Source organism: Salvelinus alpinus, chromosome 3, assembly GCF_045679555.1.
Source record: "Salvelinus alpinus chromosome 3, SLU_Salpinus.1, whole genome shotgun sequence".
Lineage (NCBI taxonomy): Eukaryota > Metazoa > Chordata > Actinopteri > Salmoniformes > Salmonidae > Salvelinus > Salvelinus alpinus.
Window position 1 is genome coordinate 43,614,735 of NC_092088.1, and position 15,912 is coordinate 43,630,646.

The 15,912-nt window shown below is 43.4% G+C and overlaps 1 protein-coding gene across 3 annotated transcripts; it reads right to left on the minus strand.

Moving 5' to 3' along the window:
* Nucleotides 1-74: 74 nt before the first annotated feature.
* On the minus strand, nt 75-9,211 carry LOC139570747 (nuclear receptor coactivator 4-like). Of its 3 annotated transcripts, none has more exons than XM_071392889.1 (10): nt 9,126-9,211; nt 5,844-5,970; nt 4,812-4,952; nt 4,540-4,628; nt 4,196-4,304; nt 3,714-3,815; nt 3,459-3,581; nt 2,176-3,240; nt 1,939-2,031; nt 75-1,649 (listed from the first exon to the last, which is right to left on the minus strand). In XM_071392889.1, the coding sequence occupies exons 1-10, from the start codon at nt 9,194-9,196 to the stop codon at nt 1,644-1,646; spliced, it is 1,926 nt and encodes a 641-aa protein (XP_071248990.1). In that variant the 5' UTR covers nt 9,197-9,211; the 3' UTR covers nt 75-1,643. The 3 variants fall into 3 exon arrangements, with proteins under 3 accessions (XP_071248990.1, XP_071248989.1, XP_071248991.1); XM_071392888.1 differs by lacking the exon at nt 9,126-9,211 and adding an exon at nt 8,471-8,621; XM_071392890.1 differs by lacking the exon at nt 9,126-9,211 and adding an exon at nt 7,397-7,552.
* Nucleotides 9,212-15,912: the final 6,701 nt, after the last annotated feature.

Genomic DNA, 15,912 nt, shown 5'->3' on the forward strand with positions numbered 1-15,912 from the left:
TGCAACTTGGTTTGGGCAATAAATGTTCAATCGCAACACTAGGTTTCCGAAAGGAGGAAGTCCAACCACAGCGCTCAAGGTTTACTTGTTTTTATTAAGAGTTAAATATGGTACAGGCATGACTCCAGAGAGCAGAACACACGTGATCATAGCATTTGCACAGGCACACCAGATGAACTGAAAAGCCAAGTCCTAGTATCAAACACTAGAACCATTCATCGAGCACCATAGACGGGTTGGCTGACGTCAAGAAACTGATGTGCGCATCGATGTGTCCGGAAGCCGCACATTATGACTGGTCAGATAGCTAGCAACAATGACAAAGCTGCCATGTGGGGAATCGTAGGTGGCTCGTATCTTATTTATACCATTTATTGTTTTGAGGTGTTTTGACTGATTTCATGTCAAAGCGAATATGGCTCAAATTCGCTAGCTAACCAACAAATGTAACTATGTATTTGAGAGAAGTGCTCATTGTGCAAATGTATTTGGTTTTCAATAAACATTGAGACTAAATACAATCTAAACCAACCCCGTCTGTTTTGCCCCATAGTTGCGCACCCGTCGGTTTTGTTGCTAAACAACCAACCCGTCCGTCTATGGTGTTTCTCCTCTCCAACTCTCCTTCGCAGAGAGCCATGTACACATTTTGAAGAATCTTTGTTCTAAGCACTATGGAGAGACAGCTAAAGAGGTATTATGCAGAAAGAAATACACATCAAAAGGCCATCAATACATGTTATTTTGATAGGTACTAAAATGATTACGCGGGAGATGTTTTCTTCATTGGATTCAGCCAATCGAAAGTCATATCAATGGAAACTCGATATTGGGCACGTTTTCAGCTTGCATCTTTTGTAACATGAAAACACTTGCACAGCAGTGAAAATCTCAACACACAGGTGATATATAGGAGGCAAGCCGACCCTGTTTTCACAATGTATCCGCTAAATACAATGAAGCAAACTTTAGGCACATAAACCAGAACTATAGAGTTATGGTAGTGCAATAAGGGTAGATGTATTTGGCAATGCCTTTAGGTTTAGCTTGTAAGATCAGAAGAAGACATAACAATGAAGAGAATGGCCACTACAAAGTCACTACAAAAATAGTCACTACAAAGACCAGCCATTCATATTAGTGACATACATTAGAGAACCCTTCACCGCATTCAATAAAAACAAGTGTTCCTAAAATATGGTTGATTCAAATCTCTTATTTCTGTCACACCCAAACCTCCTGCCTCACATCACCCCCAAACTAAAGGAAAATAATGTTACATATTCATGTGAGCTGGTCCTTTCGGGACTAGTGATTCTCAGTCACATTGCGGATTCGCTTTAGAGCCCAAGGCTAATCTTGCTAGCTTGACAAGGTATTGACAACTCTACTGTGACTATAGAAGGCAAATTCACAGAATTCCATCAGACCTAAATGCTCAGAACAATCAGATAATGGTAGTAGCTCCAGTAACCCCAGTCTACTTCAGACTGGCGGCGGGAGGCATATCTCCATGACAACAAAGGAAAGGAAAATAAAAAAAGCCCAGTCCCAGAAGAGAATTGGAGGAAATGGCAAATCAAGACATTGTGTGCGAGGATCAGCATTAAAGTGGCTCCTCAAAAAACTACTGGATATACTTGTCACATCTGGAAAAGACGGGGAAAGGAAGTCCAATTAATCCAGGAACAAATAATGAACAAAATGGACCAAAATAATCCCATGTTGGTGTTCAGAGAAATACGACTGACTCTTTCAGCATTTCTCAAACTCGGTTCTGGGGACCCCAAGGGGTGCAGCTTTTGGTTTTTGCCCTAGCACTACACAGCTGACTCAAATAATCAACTCATCATCAAGCGTTGATTATTTGAATCAGCTTTGTAGTGCTACGGCAAATACCCAAAAGGTGCACCCCTTAGGGACTATTAAGATTCTTACCTGTATAGGGACCCTGTGTAGCCACTTCTCTTTGTCTCCACCGATTTTCATAGAGGAAAATAGATCACATACTGTGGGAGGGGCAAGTCGCTCCTGAAATCAGACCAAGGAACACAGTATGGTCAGTGACCCAGCTTTTACTTGAGGCTTAAATAGATTCACAGATTACCAAAAAAAAGTATTACAAAGACTACTATACACGAGTTTGTCCTATCAGTCCATGATCCATAACCTTACCTGAGCATTGGCCCTCTTGCGTAGAAGCCACTTGTCTTCCTCTGGTTCTATGCTGGGTTGCTCCTTTGTTGTCTCCTGACTTGGTGTGGCAGCGGTGCTACTGTGTGTGTTCTCAGGTAAAACCCAGCACTCTGGCTGCAGTGGTTTGCTTAAAGGACTTTCTGACTTGGGGCCATTGAACTGGGAGCTGTGTTCCTCCATGCTGGCCTTTTCACCCTGGGAGGCTGGTGGAGACAACCAGGCTGAGAGGGATGACATGACTGGGGATGTGGAGCCCATGGTCTTGCGAGGCTCGCTAGGGTAGAGCCAGGCCTCCAGGATGGCCTGAACATTCTGTTCTTGCTCTTGATATTCGAGGATGGACTGCTTGCTGGGGTTGTTCTTGTCCACAGAGACCCCGTTCTTGTCCCGACCCTCCTTCTTGAGGAGCCAGGCGCAGAGGGCTTCTTTGCCGCAGTTCTTGTCACACACACACTGAGAGTAGCTGGAGCAGGACTCGTTGGCTTTGCATGACTGCTGTACTGGAATAGCCTGCTGCAGCCAGATCTCCACAGAGCTGGGTGTGTTGGGGGTTTGGGGTGTGGTGGTGGCGGGGGTGATGGCTGCTGAGGCTTGGAGGGTCTTCAGGCACAAGAGATTGCCCAGGTTCTCAATCGCCACAGGCTTGGTGTGGGTCGCACAGCACGATCCGCAGTCAGATTTGAGCAGCCACTCGCTGGAGGAGAAGACCTCCTGGAAAGGTTTGAAGATCTGCTTCCACCTGTCAGGTTCAGATGCCTGGCAGCTCTTGCTGGTGGTTTCCTTGGCAACAGATGCCGGGGTGATGAGCCAGTCGCTCAGTTCATCCGTCTTAGCCCGCTCTTCCTCCCCTTCCTCTTGGCCCACCTCTTCCTCCAGAGCCATGTCTAACTCAGACTCATCGATTTTCTCGATGGAGAAGGTTGAGCTGCTGCTGGTGCTACAGCTGGTTCTCTCTCTGATGGGAGTCTTTTGTAGCCACATCTCCAGATCATTCAGCTGGCCCCAGGCCTTAAGGAAGTCAAAGGGGGCCATGGGGCAAGATGACTGGAGAACAGAGGAAAAAGAAAACAGTCGGTGTAATCAGCCATGCAACTCGAAATGTCAACACTATTTTGACTTATTAACTTCAAATGGAATCCAAGTGGGTTTTTATGTGAAATTAGATGTGGTAAATGTAAATTAAAAGTTCACCTGTTTCTCGGCACAGATTCGATATAGACTTAAGGCCACAAAGAAGTTAAATTCCCGCCATCTGCTCTCACCTGAACATCCCTGCGGGTGATCAACCAATCCTGTGGGTTCTTGCTCAAGTGGTATCCAACTGGGGCGGTAGTCTCTGGACGGTTTCCAAGGAGCCAGTCGGCAAGAGGTGCAGACTCCACCCTCTACAAACAAAAAACGAGTGGACATGTCAGTACAGTGTACTTCTGTGGGGGTGGGGACCCCGTGCAAGCAATCCAGAGTCACCACCGCTTTAGATGGAAAAGTGTCATCTGTGACATCATCAAGGTACAAACCTGTTTCTTAGCTGCGATTGGACAACCCTGCTGAAGCCAGTGTCGCTCGCTGGCATTTGAGCCTTGAGAGGCGATATTCAGCACAGGGCCTCCTTCCACGTGCTGGGGAAATGAAAGAGAAGTTATGAACATTATATCAATAGTGACAGTGGGAGATGTCAGGGTATTATGTAAGAAGCACTAACACATAACATGGATCGAGGAACTAGGCCACAAGGCAGTCAGTCATCTAGGACAGCATTACCAGTAGAATCACTAGGTTACCTCAAAACTCCAATCCCCAAGATTTCCCCCAGCATGTTGATAGCATGCAATTGTACACCTCCACAAAGAACATCAGAAATTGTTTTTCTAACACTCTTTCCTAGACTACAACTGATATTAAATATAAAAATGTACATGTTAAAAACCTAGGAAATATACCTTTAGTAAACCTAAGCCGTGTGTGCATTTCTGCTTGTAGCTCCCAGTGGGTCACGTACCTGGGTGGCAATGGTGCCAAAGGAGGTGATGGCCTGGCGCAGGGAACGAGTGTCAGCCTGGAAGCTCATCTCAGGGGTTTCCTCAGGAGTCAGGTTCAGAGAAGATAACCTGAACAGAGAGACATTTTAGTAGTCCACCCAAAATTCACCCCACACATCTCGTCATCCTCTACTAACACATTCCAAGCTTCAGGTTCTAACCTGTGACTAAGTCTAACTGACAACGATAGAGGTATTATGGAAGCAAATGCAGAAAGGCTGAAATGATCGCTCAATCGCCACGTCTTAAGCGGACTCCCAAACCACATTCGATCCAAGACAGAGGCCATTGTGCCGTCTCGTACTTTTCCATGCAGCCGGTGAGCTGGTTGGCCAGGTCGTTGCTGTTGAAGTTTCCCAGCTGATGGATGAGAATGTCAAACTGGCCCCGGAGCTGTGGGCAAAAGAGAGAGGGAGAGAAAAGGAGAAGAAGGTCAGACCTGGCGCCATTAACACGAAGAGGTGGTCACTGAAGTAAGAAACAAAATGGAACTGGACCTTCAGAGGTTTCTGAGCAGACACTGTGCAGTGCAGAGAATCCTGCAATGAGTGTGCAGACACCTGGGTTAATACTCACCGAGTGAAGCTGATGTAGCTGTGCCTGCAGAGCCTCTCCCTTTAGCTGCTGCACAAGGTCAATCTGCTCCAGCAGCCACACCTCACGGGAACGCATAGACTCCAGGTGTCTGCTGATACAGGTCTGAAGCTGGGACTTCACCTGTAAACACAAGAGAAATTAGCAAAACAGTAAAAAAATATATTATAATAATCTGCATACGAGAATCCGTACGCACACAAATTCAAACACTGCTGTCAAGTCATTGCCCTGAGATCTGATACAGAACACTCAAGGGCTGAGTAGCTTCTTTAAATCTCCTGCTGCTGACACTAAGCAAGGTCAGATGCACAGACAAGACAGCACACCGACCTATACACCCATCTGCAATCTGCTCCAAGCATAAGGGCAATAACATAAGGATCTACCTATTCCTCAGCTGGTTAGTCAGAAAAAGGTTGAATGATTCTCTAAGACGCAGTGAGAAGTGAGCTGCTCTGCAGTAGTGGATGCTCTGCTGTCGGTGTACTCTCCGACTGCAATGACCAGCCTCACCCCCTGCTGCTGCCTTATAAAAAAGGCAGGTCTGGGGAACTCTATCCCGTAGTCATGTTTCAATTATTGGTCTCTCCGGTTCCCCTTCTTACCCTCATAACATGAGCCACATACTAATCATTAACTGTGGCCACGACAGGAGGACAAAGACCCATTTTAACAACACATCTAACATATCAGGGCTTAGCCTGTCTGCCACAGTTATGACATACAATAATGCCATGGATCACTTTGTAGAATACTAATGATTACCCTGCCAAGGTGTACTAGGCTTCCCAGCACATCAAAACATACACCCAAAAGCCATCTGCCTTCCTGAGGCCTGGGGTGACTAACCATGGTGCTTGTCCTAAATCCTTGAAAACTACTTTGTTTAGAACATAGAGCCCATTGTATGTCCTGACATAACCGGAGCACAAAGACTGACCCAGTGATGGTTCCTCCTGAGCCACTAGAACTGTGTCATTCCTGGGTGGGGCCAAGGGTCTTCCGACTCACCTCTCTGGAGTTATCCTTGAGCTGGACCTCAGCCCTCGTCACCCCGCCGATGGCCTCCTCCAGCTGACAGCGGGCCTGCACACACTGCCTGAGGGTGGCCTTCTCTCGCTCCTCCACAGTAAACATTCTGCAGAGGCACAGTTGTTACAGGGTTAGCCTTTGAGACATACTATGTTACTTTGACAGAACAGCATTTCTTTGTGTTTTCTTTCCAAAGACTTAAATCTTCCCTTTGTTCAGTGAACTACTGTCTGCTTTCAGGGATCAACTGTGAGCCGAATAGGGGGTTGCGCTTGAACAATCAACTAAATTCATTGGCTATGCACTAGTAAAGTGAGTGCTTCCCCTAGTCTAAATATTACATGGAATGGAAATAGGTTACTGTCAGCACTGAAGTTACATTTCTGTTCCCTTTTGCTGTGAAACCGCCACATAAACTCTCACTTTCCTGCTCCCTCTCCATTTTCACTTCTGCTTTCCATCTCTTAACACAAACAGAGAGAATTTTGGGGAAAGTAAGTATCAGATTTAAGAAATTAAACAAGGTGCATTCTACTATTACAGTAGACTAATTGTCACCGTGACCACCAACAGATTCATGATCAGGGTCCAGGCTCCACAGGGAGATCCTACTATACTTCAAAATATACTGAGTGCTGTATACTGTTAATCACTAGCATGCATGTGTGGAGACTACCGAAAATTGTTCATTTTAGTAAGGGCATTAAGTTGGAAGAAATGTTTAGGATAGGCTATTAGTTCTGAATTGGTCTCATAGCTTCTTGTTGACTCACCTCAAAGCTGGTGTTGGGCTATCTCACATAATATCCCTAGCTCTGTCATTATTGAGCCCACAAAACCGCATCCTAAAATGTTTGCTCATTCACTACCTGTCATAGCCATCGTGCTGGGTTTTTGACAGATTAGTTTAATTTAGGATATCGGTTCCCAAGTATTCCCACATAAAGACGTATGTGATCGTATCTCAATGCAAACATGTTATGATGAAATTATTGTTATTTTCAAATACAATCTCTTTTTGGACATAATTATAATAATTTGTACACTACAAATTGACAACTATGATCCAGCCCCCCAAACATGCATTCGCTTCGACAAAAATCGTCCCACCAGTGAATCGAGTTTCCTACCTCTGGCATTGACTTTGATCGGCTAATATATAGCATGTAACCAGTCCCTTGCAATGATCTCTTGCAACAAAGTAACGTTAACTGATACAAATGGAAGCTTTCCGAGACGTTTTTTGTTATAAAAAAGTAAGCCCTCACCAGGCAGCTGGTTTTACTTTTTCTTTGATCATTATAGGACAACATGTCAGTGCTTCTCATTTTAAAACAGTACCGTCTTTGACAATTAACCGGTTGGTCAATACATTTATGCGGGTTTAAATGTCATGTAACGTTAACTCCGGTAAAAATGGAGGCGCTTGTCTCGACGAGGCTCGAATCGTTGAGTTGGCCATGTAAGAACATGGCGTATTCTTGAAAAACAGACGTACAACGTCAACCACGAACTCCTAAGGTTATAGCTACCTTGTGTTGCTGGGTCTCCAGTGATATCTCTCCGTTTAAATCCTTTGATGTAGCTCCCTTGTTTGCTTTCATGTGCAATGTATTTATCAAGCCACGAACCAAGGCTGGTTGCTACGTCATAGGTTGTTTCCGTCAGATAGTGCGCAGAGCAACCCTTTATTATATTTCTATGGAACAACCTGCATCAGTTTCGCATTCCACACGTACACCACCACTAGTAGAAAGAGAAGGGCCCTTCAAAAGTGGGTTCAAGACAGACAAGCGAATCTTTTTCAGCTTTTGTCACACAACCTCAAAAATGTACAGGCCCAATACGCGATGAACACACGAATGATTTTCCATGTTGGAAATACACTTCAAGTTACCAGTGCCAGCCACCGCCAGAAAGGCGAAGAGTTCCAGACTCACTATTTCATATGAATGTAAAAAATGCACAAATATAACAGCTGCTAATTTTCCCATAGTGATCATGATTCGGTGTTTTATAGTGATATAAATCCAATTGTATTGGTAACATACACATGGTTAGCAGATGTCATTGCGCGTGTAGCGAAATCCTGATCCTGGGGTCTCGAAAGGGTACACATTTGTATTTTTGCCCTAACACTACACATCTAATTCCACTAATCAACTCATTAAACATTTGATTGGTGGAATCTGGTGTTAGGGCAAAAATAATGAAATCAAATTGTATTTGTCACATAACGTTACGTGTGTAGCAGATATTATTGCGGATGTTACGAAATGTTCACCTCCAGGACGAGGCGAAACACTGCCTGGGTGAGGGTAGGGATCCCAGATAACGCCGAACACTATCGATTATTACCAGCATGTTATCTATAGATACCTAGTATACTTAAACAAATGCAGTCTCTTGGCTGTTTCATACAGCTTGCCCGCTCAATGAAGTCGAAATACGTTTAGCTACTCGCTAGGATTATTGTAGCAACTAACTTCACCTTAGCTAATTTGTATGCGCAAAGGTCGTTAGCTAAAACAGCTAACAGAGTTAGACAGCTGCCGTTGTTTCATTACTTAGTAGCTAAATGTTTACATGCCACCGGCAGCACCTACCTTTTCCCCTTGTATTGCACTTTTGACTTAGAAGACATCGATGTAACTAGCTCAGTGGTTTTAAAAATATAATAAACCCCGGCAAAGTCAACTGCTCCTCTTTTCACCGGGAAAAACATAAACCCTGGATTGCATATCTATTGTCTATAGTGGGGATTTGAAGCCGCCGGTCGGCCATATTGGCACTTCCTAGTAGGAGCATCCTCCATAGGAATGAATCGAATTCTACAGTAATTCAATGAAATGTTAAGGACAAAATTACAAATAAGTATTTTGTTGTAGTGGGGACAGTAACATTACAAAAAAAATACAAAGGAAAATGTTTAATTTTATGTTTAGCGCACAGTATAATGTAAAACAATGCCTAAGAATAAACGTGTCAAAAACGAATGTAGACATTAATAAATGCCTTTCTATAGCTTCTAAAATGTTTTACAATTGAGGTGTGCCAAGATTCTACCAGTCACATTCTGTCAAAGGTCCCTGGGTCGCTCGTCTTTTCAGTTCGCTGCAGCTAGCTACTGGAACGAGCTGCAACAAACACTCAAACTGGACAGTTTTATCTCAATCTCTTCATTCAAAGACTCAATCATGGACACTCTTACTGACAGCTGTGGCTGCTTTGCGTGGTGTATTGTTGCCTCTACCTTCTTACCCTTTGTGCTGTTGTCTGTTCCCAATAATGTTTGTACCATGTTTTGTGCTGCTACCATGCTGTGTTGTCATGTGTTGCTGCCTTGCAATGGTGTTGTCTTAGGTCTCTCTTTATGTAGTTTTGTCCTATATTTATGTTTTTTTTTTTTTATCCCAGCCACCTTCCCCGCAGTAGGCCTTTTGGTAGGCCGTCATTGTAAATAAGAATTTGTTCTTAACTGGCTTGCCTAGTTAAATAAAGGTAAAATAAAAAAAGATGTCTCCGCGGTGGATTCAATACAGCATCCCCGTTAGTCATCCAGGGTTTATACATATCGTTGGTAAAACCAGACAGAAAGAGGCAAAGCGAGAGGATTTACTCCACCCACAATATTTTTGTATGTAGATCCATGAGTTTGCGTTCCCACAGACTATTAGACGCTGTATTGCTGCCTTTCTCAAATCGGAGTGCGAATTATACATATAAATATCTGAATAGCTTCACACCTGTAGGTGCAGGCCGGTGGAATAGAGAAACAACAGCTTCCTTGCTATTTCGCGCTGCCTGTCATTTGAGGCCAAAATTGTTACAAGCGAAAATGTGGTTACATACAACTCAGCCAGCTCACAGAGAATTATCCTCAGCATACCACCTGCAATATAAGAGGACATGCTTAAGTCTACCTCCCCACATTCCTCACTCTTCCTTTCTGGGTGTTTCCCCAGTAACAATAACCCACAATGACCCAACCTCAGCTTTGTCAACAGAACCTCAGCCCTCCTTTCCATCCCCAGATACCTATGGACCTTCTTAAGAATTATGATGTGCCTTCCCCGTTCCTCCACTCATGTTGCCACTCCTGGGTCAACCCCTATGCTTCGATGCTCCTATCCCCCCCCCCCAGCACCCCCCAACAGGACCACCAGATCTACCTCTCTCTTCAGAGTTGCCTTATCTGGTGCCTCATTTCCCCCTACCTAAAGTGCCACCAACAGCTCTATCAGGTTTGGACATGACTTTGACTTCCCTTCTCTCAGCGGAACCAGGCTAGCAGCAGAGTCTGAACACAAAATTACCCTTTTATGCCCCACTTCTTCCCCCCCATCCCAATGCCCACACTTGTGCTAGCATTTCAGCAAAGACTGAAGCTCCATCAGACAGCCGCATCCCAAACCCTGCTCTCCCACTGCCTGGGTCCCTTGATCCATCTGTGAAGATCTGCAAACAGAGACCCCACGCCCGCTGTAGATGCGCCTCAACCACCACAAGGCAGTCCTCAGCCCTTATTTCAAAATTAGTGTCCCTCACTTTGTCTTGCCAAAATAAAAACTCCAGCAATTTCCTATTTTCTAAATAATTCTAAAAACGGATCACAGTTGTGGTGGTAAAAGGACTGCATCTTGCTGTAACTGTTGGTTTGAGTTAGGGCTATCATGGTGGTGTCCATTAAAACACAGATGGTGGTTTGCAGTTCAAAGGGCTGATGCCCAGTTTATTACTTCAGTTGAATTGAAGATAATGACAACAAGATTGAGGATGTAAGGATGGAATGATTAACTAGGAAACAAAAAACATACATGGTAGTGATTTCATATAAACCATACGCAGATAAACGAATATACTCATGAATCTCTAACATTAAAATCATTTTACAGTGAAGAAACTTAGGCAATAGGTTTAAACATGAGTAAAGGAAATGCATAAAGCAAACAAACAGTAAATGTTCTAAATCAAATGATAATCTAAATTAAGAAATAAGAACAAACTTTCTTGGTCCTAAACACATTCAAAATACACAAAGGAAAGGGTTACAAGCAATAAGGTGTCTTGTAACAAAACACTTGCAAACTGAAATGGTAAGGTCTACCACACTGATTAGTGACAGGTCTGGGTATTTAAAGGTGGTGAAGGAGTCCTGTCTCTGTTGGAGGGGGATTGGACAGGGGAGGGTGATATGGTGAGGGGACTGTCAGTCAGGGTAGGGGAAATTCGACCACAATAATAAAGTACCACAGTATGAGTGATAATGCATGGTTATCAAAACATCACGCCAGGCTAAGCCTTGTCATGACTGTCCTGTGAGGATCCGGATGGGTTGGATCAGCTTTGCAGTGGATGACTTCAACCAGACCCTCTCTCTGGGGGGGGGGGGGGGGGGGGGGGGTTGGCTGGCTGGCTGGAGGGGGGTTGACAGCCCACACCCTGTTGTAAGTCAAGGAGAGAACATCCCTCTCCAAATTCATACAGGAATATGTCTTTGTTTCACAGACATTTTCCCGCCAAAACTCTAACACGTTCTAAAGCGAATACTGGAACAATATTTCTAACATAGAATGTGGGGAATGGTCAAAGGCTATCTAAAAAGTTATGTCATTTTGGTTGTTATTTTGTGATGTCATAATTTTTTTTATAAAGGAAATACTGTAACTTGAAAAGTATATACACTACATTTACGAAGTTGTGTATGAGATACGAAACATGATGAGTGTTTTTGTTAAGAGAGTGATGTGATCTTAGAAACTATGAGAGGAAATTGTTTCTATAACTTTGTACAAGTAGTCACCACCCACTTGAGTGAGGTCAGAGAGCGTGTCAGCCTCACGAACCACCCCCTTTTGAACAAACTGTATAAAACCATGGGTTAAGAATTAATTTCAGACCAGAGAGATGTGTAGCTGCAGCTCACGTCCAAGTGGTTCGAATTCAATCTCAACACGAGGTAGAGACGATAACGTAATCTCCCAGACAATCACTGGTATGGCTGATTAGATGTCCTAAGTAAAGTATCTAGAAAAGCTAAATTAAGGTGGACCATTCTACTACTCTCTTCAAACCATCATATTTTACTACTCATCACCCCACTGGGAATCGTAGGCTAGCCAGGCGTGTCAATCTTCAAAGAATCATCTTCCAGAGCGAATGGAAAAATAACAAGGTGGTGGGGACCCCTTTTGGACAATCAAAGCCTTACAAGCGTGCCGTGAAAAGGCCCAACACCCTCTCCAAGAAGGCCTGGCTCCGACAGAAATACGCGAAGAACCAAGACATTTACAGGTAAATACATTCATGATTCCTTACTCCAAATAGGCTGTGGTTTGTGTGTAAAGTATATGATTACTGTGAGAGTAGTGTCTAAAATGTACCAACGTTAAGTGTCTGTCTCTCTCTCCATCTCTTTGTAACAAGCCGCCATATTGTGTCAGTCCGCTAGGGACCTGTTTCTATTGTATTAAGTGTGTATGTTTATCCCGTGTTACTATTTAGCTAACTAGTAAATAAATAATTAAACCAATTTGTGTAGGACTGAATCATAAGTAAGGCTGTTTTTTTTGCAGATGCAGGAGGTTACGACTGTTCAGAATGATGATATAATTTGAGGTTATGATTATGTTGACTGTTTATGGATGTGATAGGTAAAGACCTTTAGAGTTTAATTCGGGAGATGTTAACTCTAAAGAACCGCTCGTGGTGCCCCAATTCCTAATGAGTTAATTGTTACATGATTAATTTTAATCATCAGATTAATGAAAGTAAAGTCACGACAGCCTACACGAAACACAGCCCTTATTTTAAGCATTTATAAAATCCTCTGTGGGACAAATGAATGGTGGAAAAAGAATGGAACCATTTCCCTGTTTGACAGCTACGTTTTATGGGTATTATCATGACACCTCCACTGTGGTGCTCTATAGTGCCTTATTTTAATGAAAAAATCAAATTCTGTTCTTTTCCGATTTCAAAATAAGTGTTGATTAGTCATGCAAAATAAGTCCTGCATTTCTAATTTTTAAATAATTCTCACAATTTGTCATGTTTTTTGAACGAATATTTTATTTCAATAGTAATATAAAAAGGGGGAATGTCATAAAATTGTCAAGGCAAAGATATACAGTACCAGTCAAAAGTTTGGACACAACGACTGATTCAAGGGTTTTTCTCTATTTTTACTATTTTCTACATTGTAGAATAATAGTGAAGACATCAAACTATGAAATAACACATATGGAATCATGTAACCAAAAAAGTGTTAAACACATCAAACTGTATCTTATATTTTAGATTCCTCAAAGTAGCCACCCTTTGCCTTGATGACAGCTTTTTTTGTTACATTTATTTATCTAGGCAAGTCAATTAAGAACAAATTCGAAGTACAATGACCGCCTACCCCGGCCAAACCCTAACCCGGACGACACTGGGCCAATTGTGCGCCGACCTATGAGACTCCCAATCACGGCCGGTTGTGATACAGCCTGGAATCAAACCAGGGTCTGTAGTGACGCCTCTAGCACTGAGATGCAGTGCCTTAGACCGCAGTGCCACTCGGTTTAAGTGTTTGTGCCAGACGAGACTAACCTAGAGACAGCAGTCAGCATTTATTAAATCATATCAGGAAAGGGTAACATAAAATACTGTATGTAGTCAACATGTAATTAATTATTAGTTTATGATAAAACTGTTTCAATCAAACAATCACTTTACTCACTGTTTTTAGTCTATCTTGTGAGGGATAGTGTTCTTGTGGTTTCCTTTCGATAAACACCTGTCAAACAGACAGCCTCTTATGTAATTGTGCCATTTGAAGTATTTGTGTCAGGCAGGATCCTTCACAGCAGTGCATGTCTTTTCCTGTCAGTGTTGGAAACTGTTGAAGACACAAAATGGACCATACTGTAGCTGCAGCTACCTCTTCCAGTTCAGCTTGAGGAAGTGGTGTGTGTCATCTATCCAGCTCACCCATGCAAAGTTATTTAAAAAAGCAGTATTAGTCAACACATGTAAGACCTTCACATAGGCCCAGCTCATTCAGCTTGCCCTCCGCCTCTTCCATAATGCACTCCAGGAGCTGGTACAGGTGGCAGGTCTGTCTAGACCGTCTGCAGTGATGCGGCTATGCTGTAGGGGACTCAGCCTCTGCTTGGAGCTTCCGGAGACAGCCACACAGGACAATACAACTAGTTAGCTACAAGGTTTTAGCATCCCAAATTACAGTAATCATTATAACGCGTTGATGCCTTGTGCAATCAACTGATGTCTAGTTGTCGTCTTGGTCTGGGAATTATCAAAGTTGGACCTATATTTGCTGTTGGACTGACCTTTTTGTGATGATGGGTAGAGGTGTTGTGATGTTGGAGGGTACTCTGTCTGGCTCCACCATGGCCAGGGCTAGGAATGGAACTCTTGGAGCCTGTTTGGGTTCGGTAAGATGTAAGGAGATATTACAAAAGTATATTTGGTATCAACTTAATGTCAATACAACTCCATCCAGACAAATAAACAAACATGTTTGTAGAAGTAGAGTAGTTGTATGTTAGTAATCTAGCGGTCCCTACCTGAGAGATGTCATGGGAGTGGGTGTGTGAGCTGAGATACTGTAGGTCTGGTGCGGGGACCGACAGTATGTTGTTGGGGTTGTTGACGAGGTAGGACACCATGGTGACGTGACCACCCTTAGCACCTCCTTCTCCTCTTCACTCTCCTTTCCTTCCGTGTCCTTGTTGCTGCTGGACGATTCTAAGATCTCGCTCAGGCTTAGAGATGCTGTCCATCATAAATAGATATGCCGATAATAAACAGCCTTGTTTTAATCCTCTTGACAATTGAATACTTTGAGAAGTAGCCAGGAAACTACAAATATTTGGCATGGGTCCTGAGATCCTCAAAAGGTTCTACAGCTGCAACATCGAGAGCGTCCTGACTGGTTGCATCACTGCCTGGTACGGCAATTGCTCGGCCTCTGACCGCAAGGCTCTACAGAGGGTAGTGCGTACGGCCCAGTACATCACTGGGGCTAAGCTGCCTGCCATCCAGGACCTCTAAACCAGGCAGTGTCAGAGGAAGGCCCTAAAAATTGTCAAAGACCCCAGCCACCCCTCTACTACCGCATGGCAAGCGGTACCGGAGTGCCAAGTCTAGGACAAAAAGGCTTCTCAGTTTTTTACCCCCAAGCCATAAGACTCCTGAACAGGTCATCAAATGGCTACCCGGACTATTTGCATTGTGTGCCCCCCCCAAACCCTCTTTTTACGCTGCTGCTACTCTCTGTTTATCATATATGCATAGTCACTAACTATACATTCATGTACATACTACCTCAATTGGGCCGACCAACCAGTGCTCCCTCACATTGGCTAACCTGGCTATCTGCATTGTGTCCCGCCACTCACCACCCGCCAACCCCTCTTTTACGCTACTGCTACTCTCTGTTCATCATATATGCATAGTCACTTTAACCATATCTACATGTACATACTACCTCAATCAGCCTGACTAACCGGTGTCTGTGTGTAGCTTCGCTACTTTCATAGCCTCGCTACTGTATATAGCCTGTCTTTTTACTGTTGTTTTATTTCTTTACTTACCTATTGTTCACCTAACACCTTTTTTGCACTATTGGTTAGAGCCTGTAAGTAAGCATTTCACTGTAAGGTCTACACTTGTTGTATTCGGCGCACGTGACAAATAAACTTTGATTTGATTATTTACTGTTTTACACCTGGGGTTACTACACAGAACTTTAACCCGTTGTATAAGATATTCTCAAATTAAAAGTCCAGGCATTTATATTATAAAAAAAAAAAATCTTTATTGTTGTAAGTAATCATGTGACAACTAAAATTTGATTTGAGCCGACTTCTGGTAGCATAGCTTTCGTGTATTCACCCACGTGGCTGTGGAGATTGACAGGACAATGTCACAGCATGTCAGCGTCTGCATTTTTCTTCCCAGATCTGTACTTAAAGTCAAAGTGGAAGTCAGCCAACTCCCCGACCCAGCAGTGACCTACTGCATTGAGTCTTGTTGTGCTCAG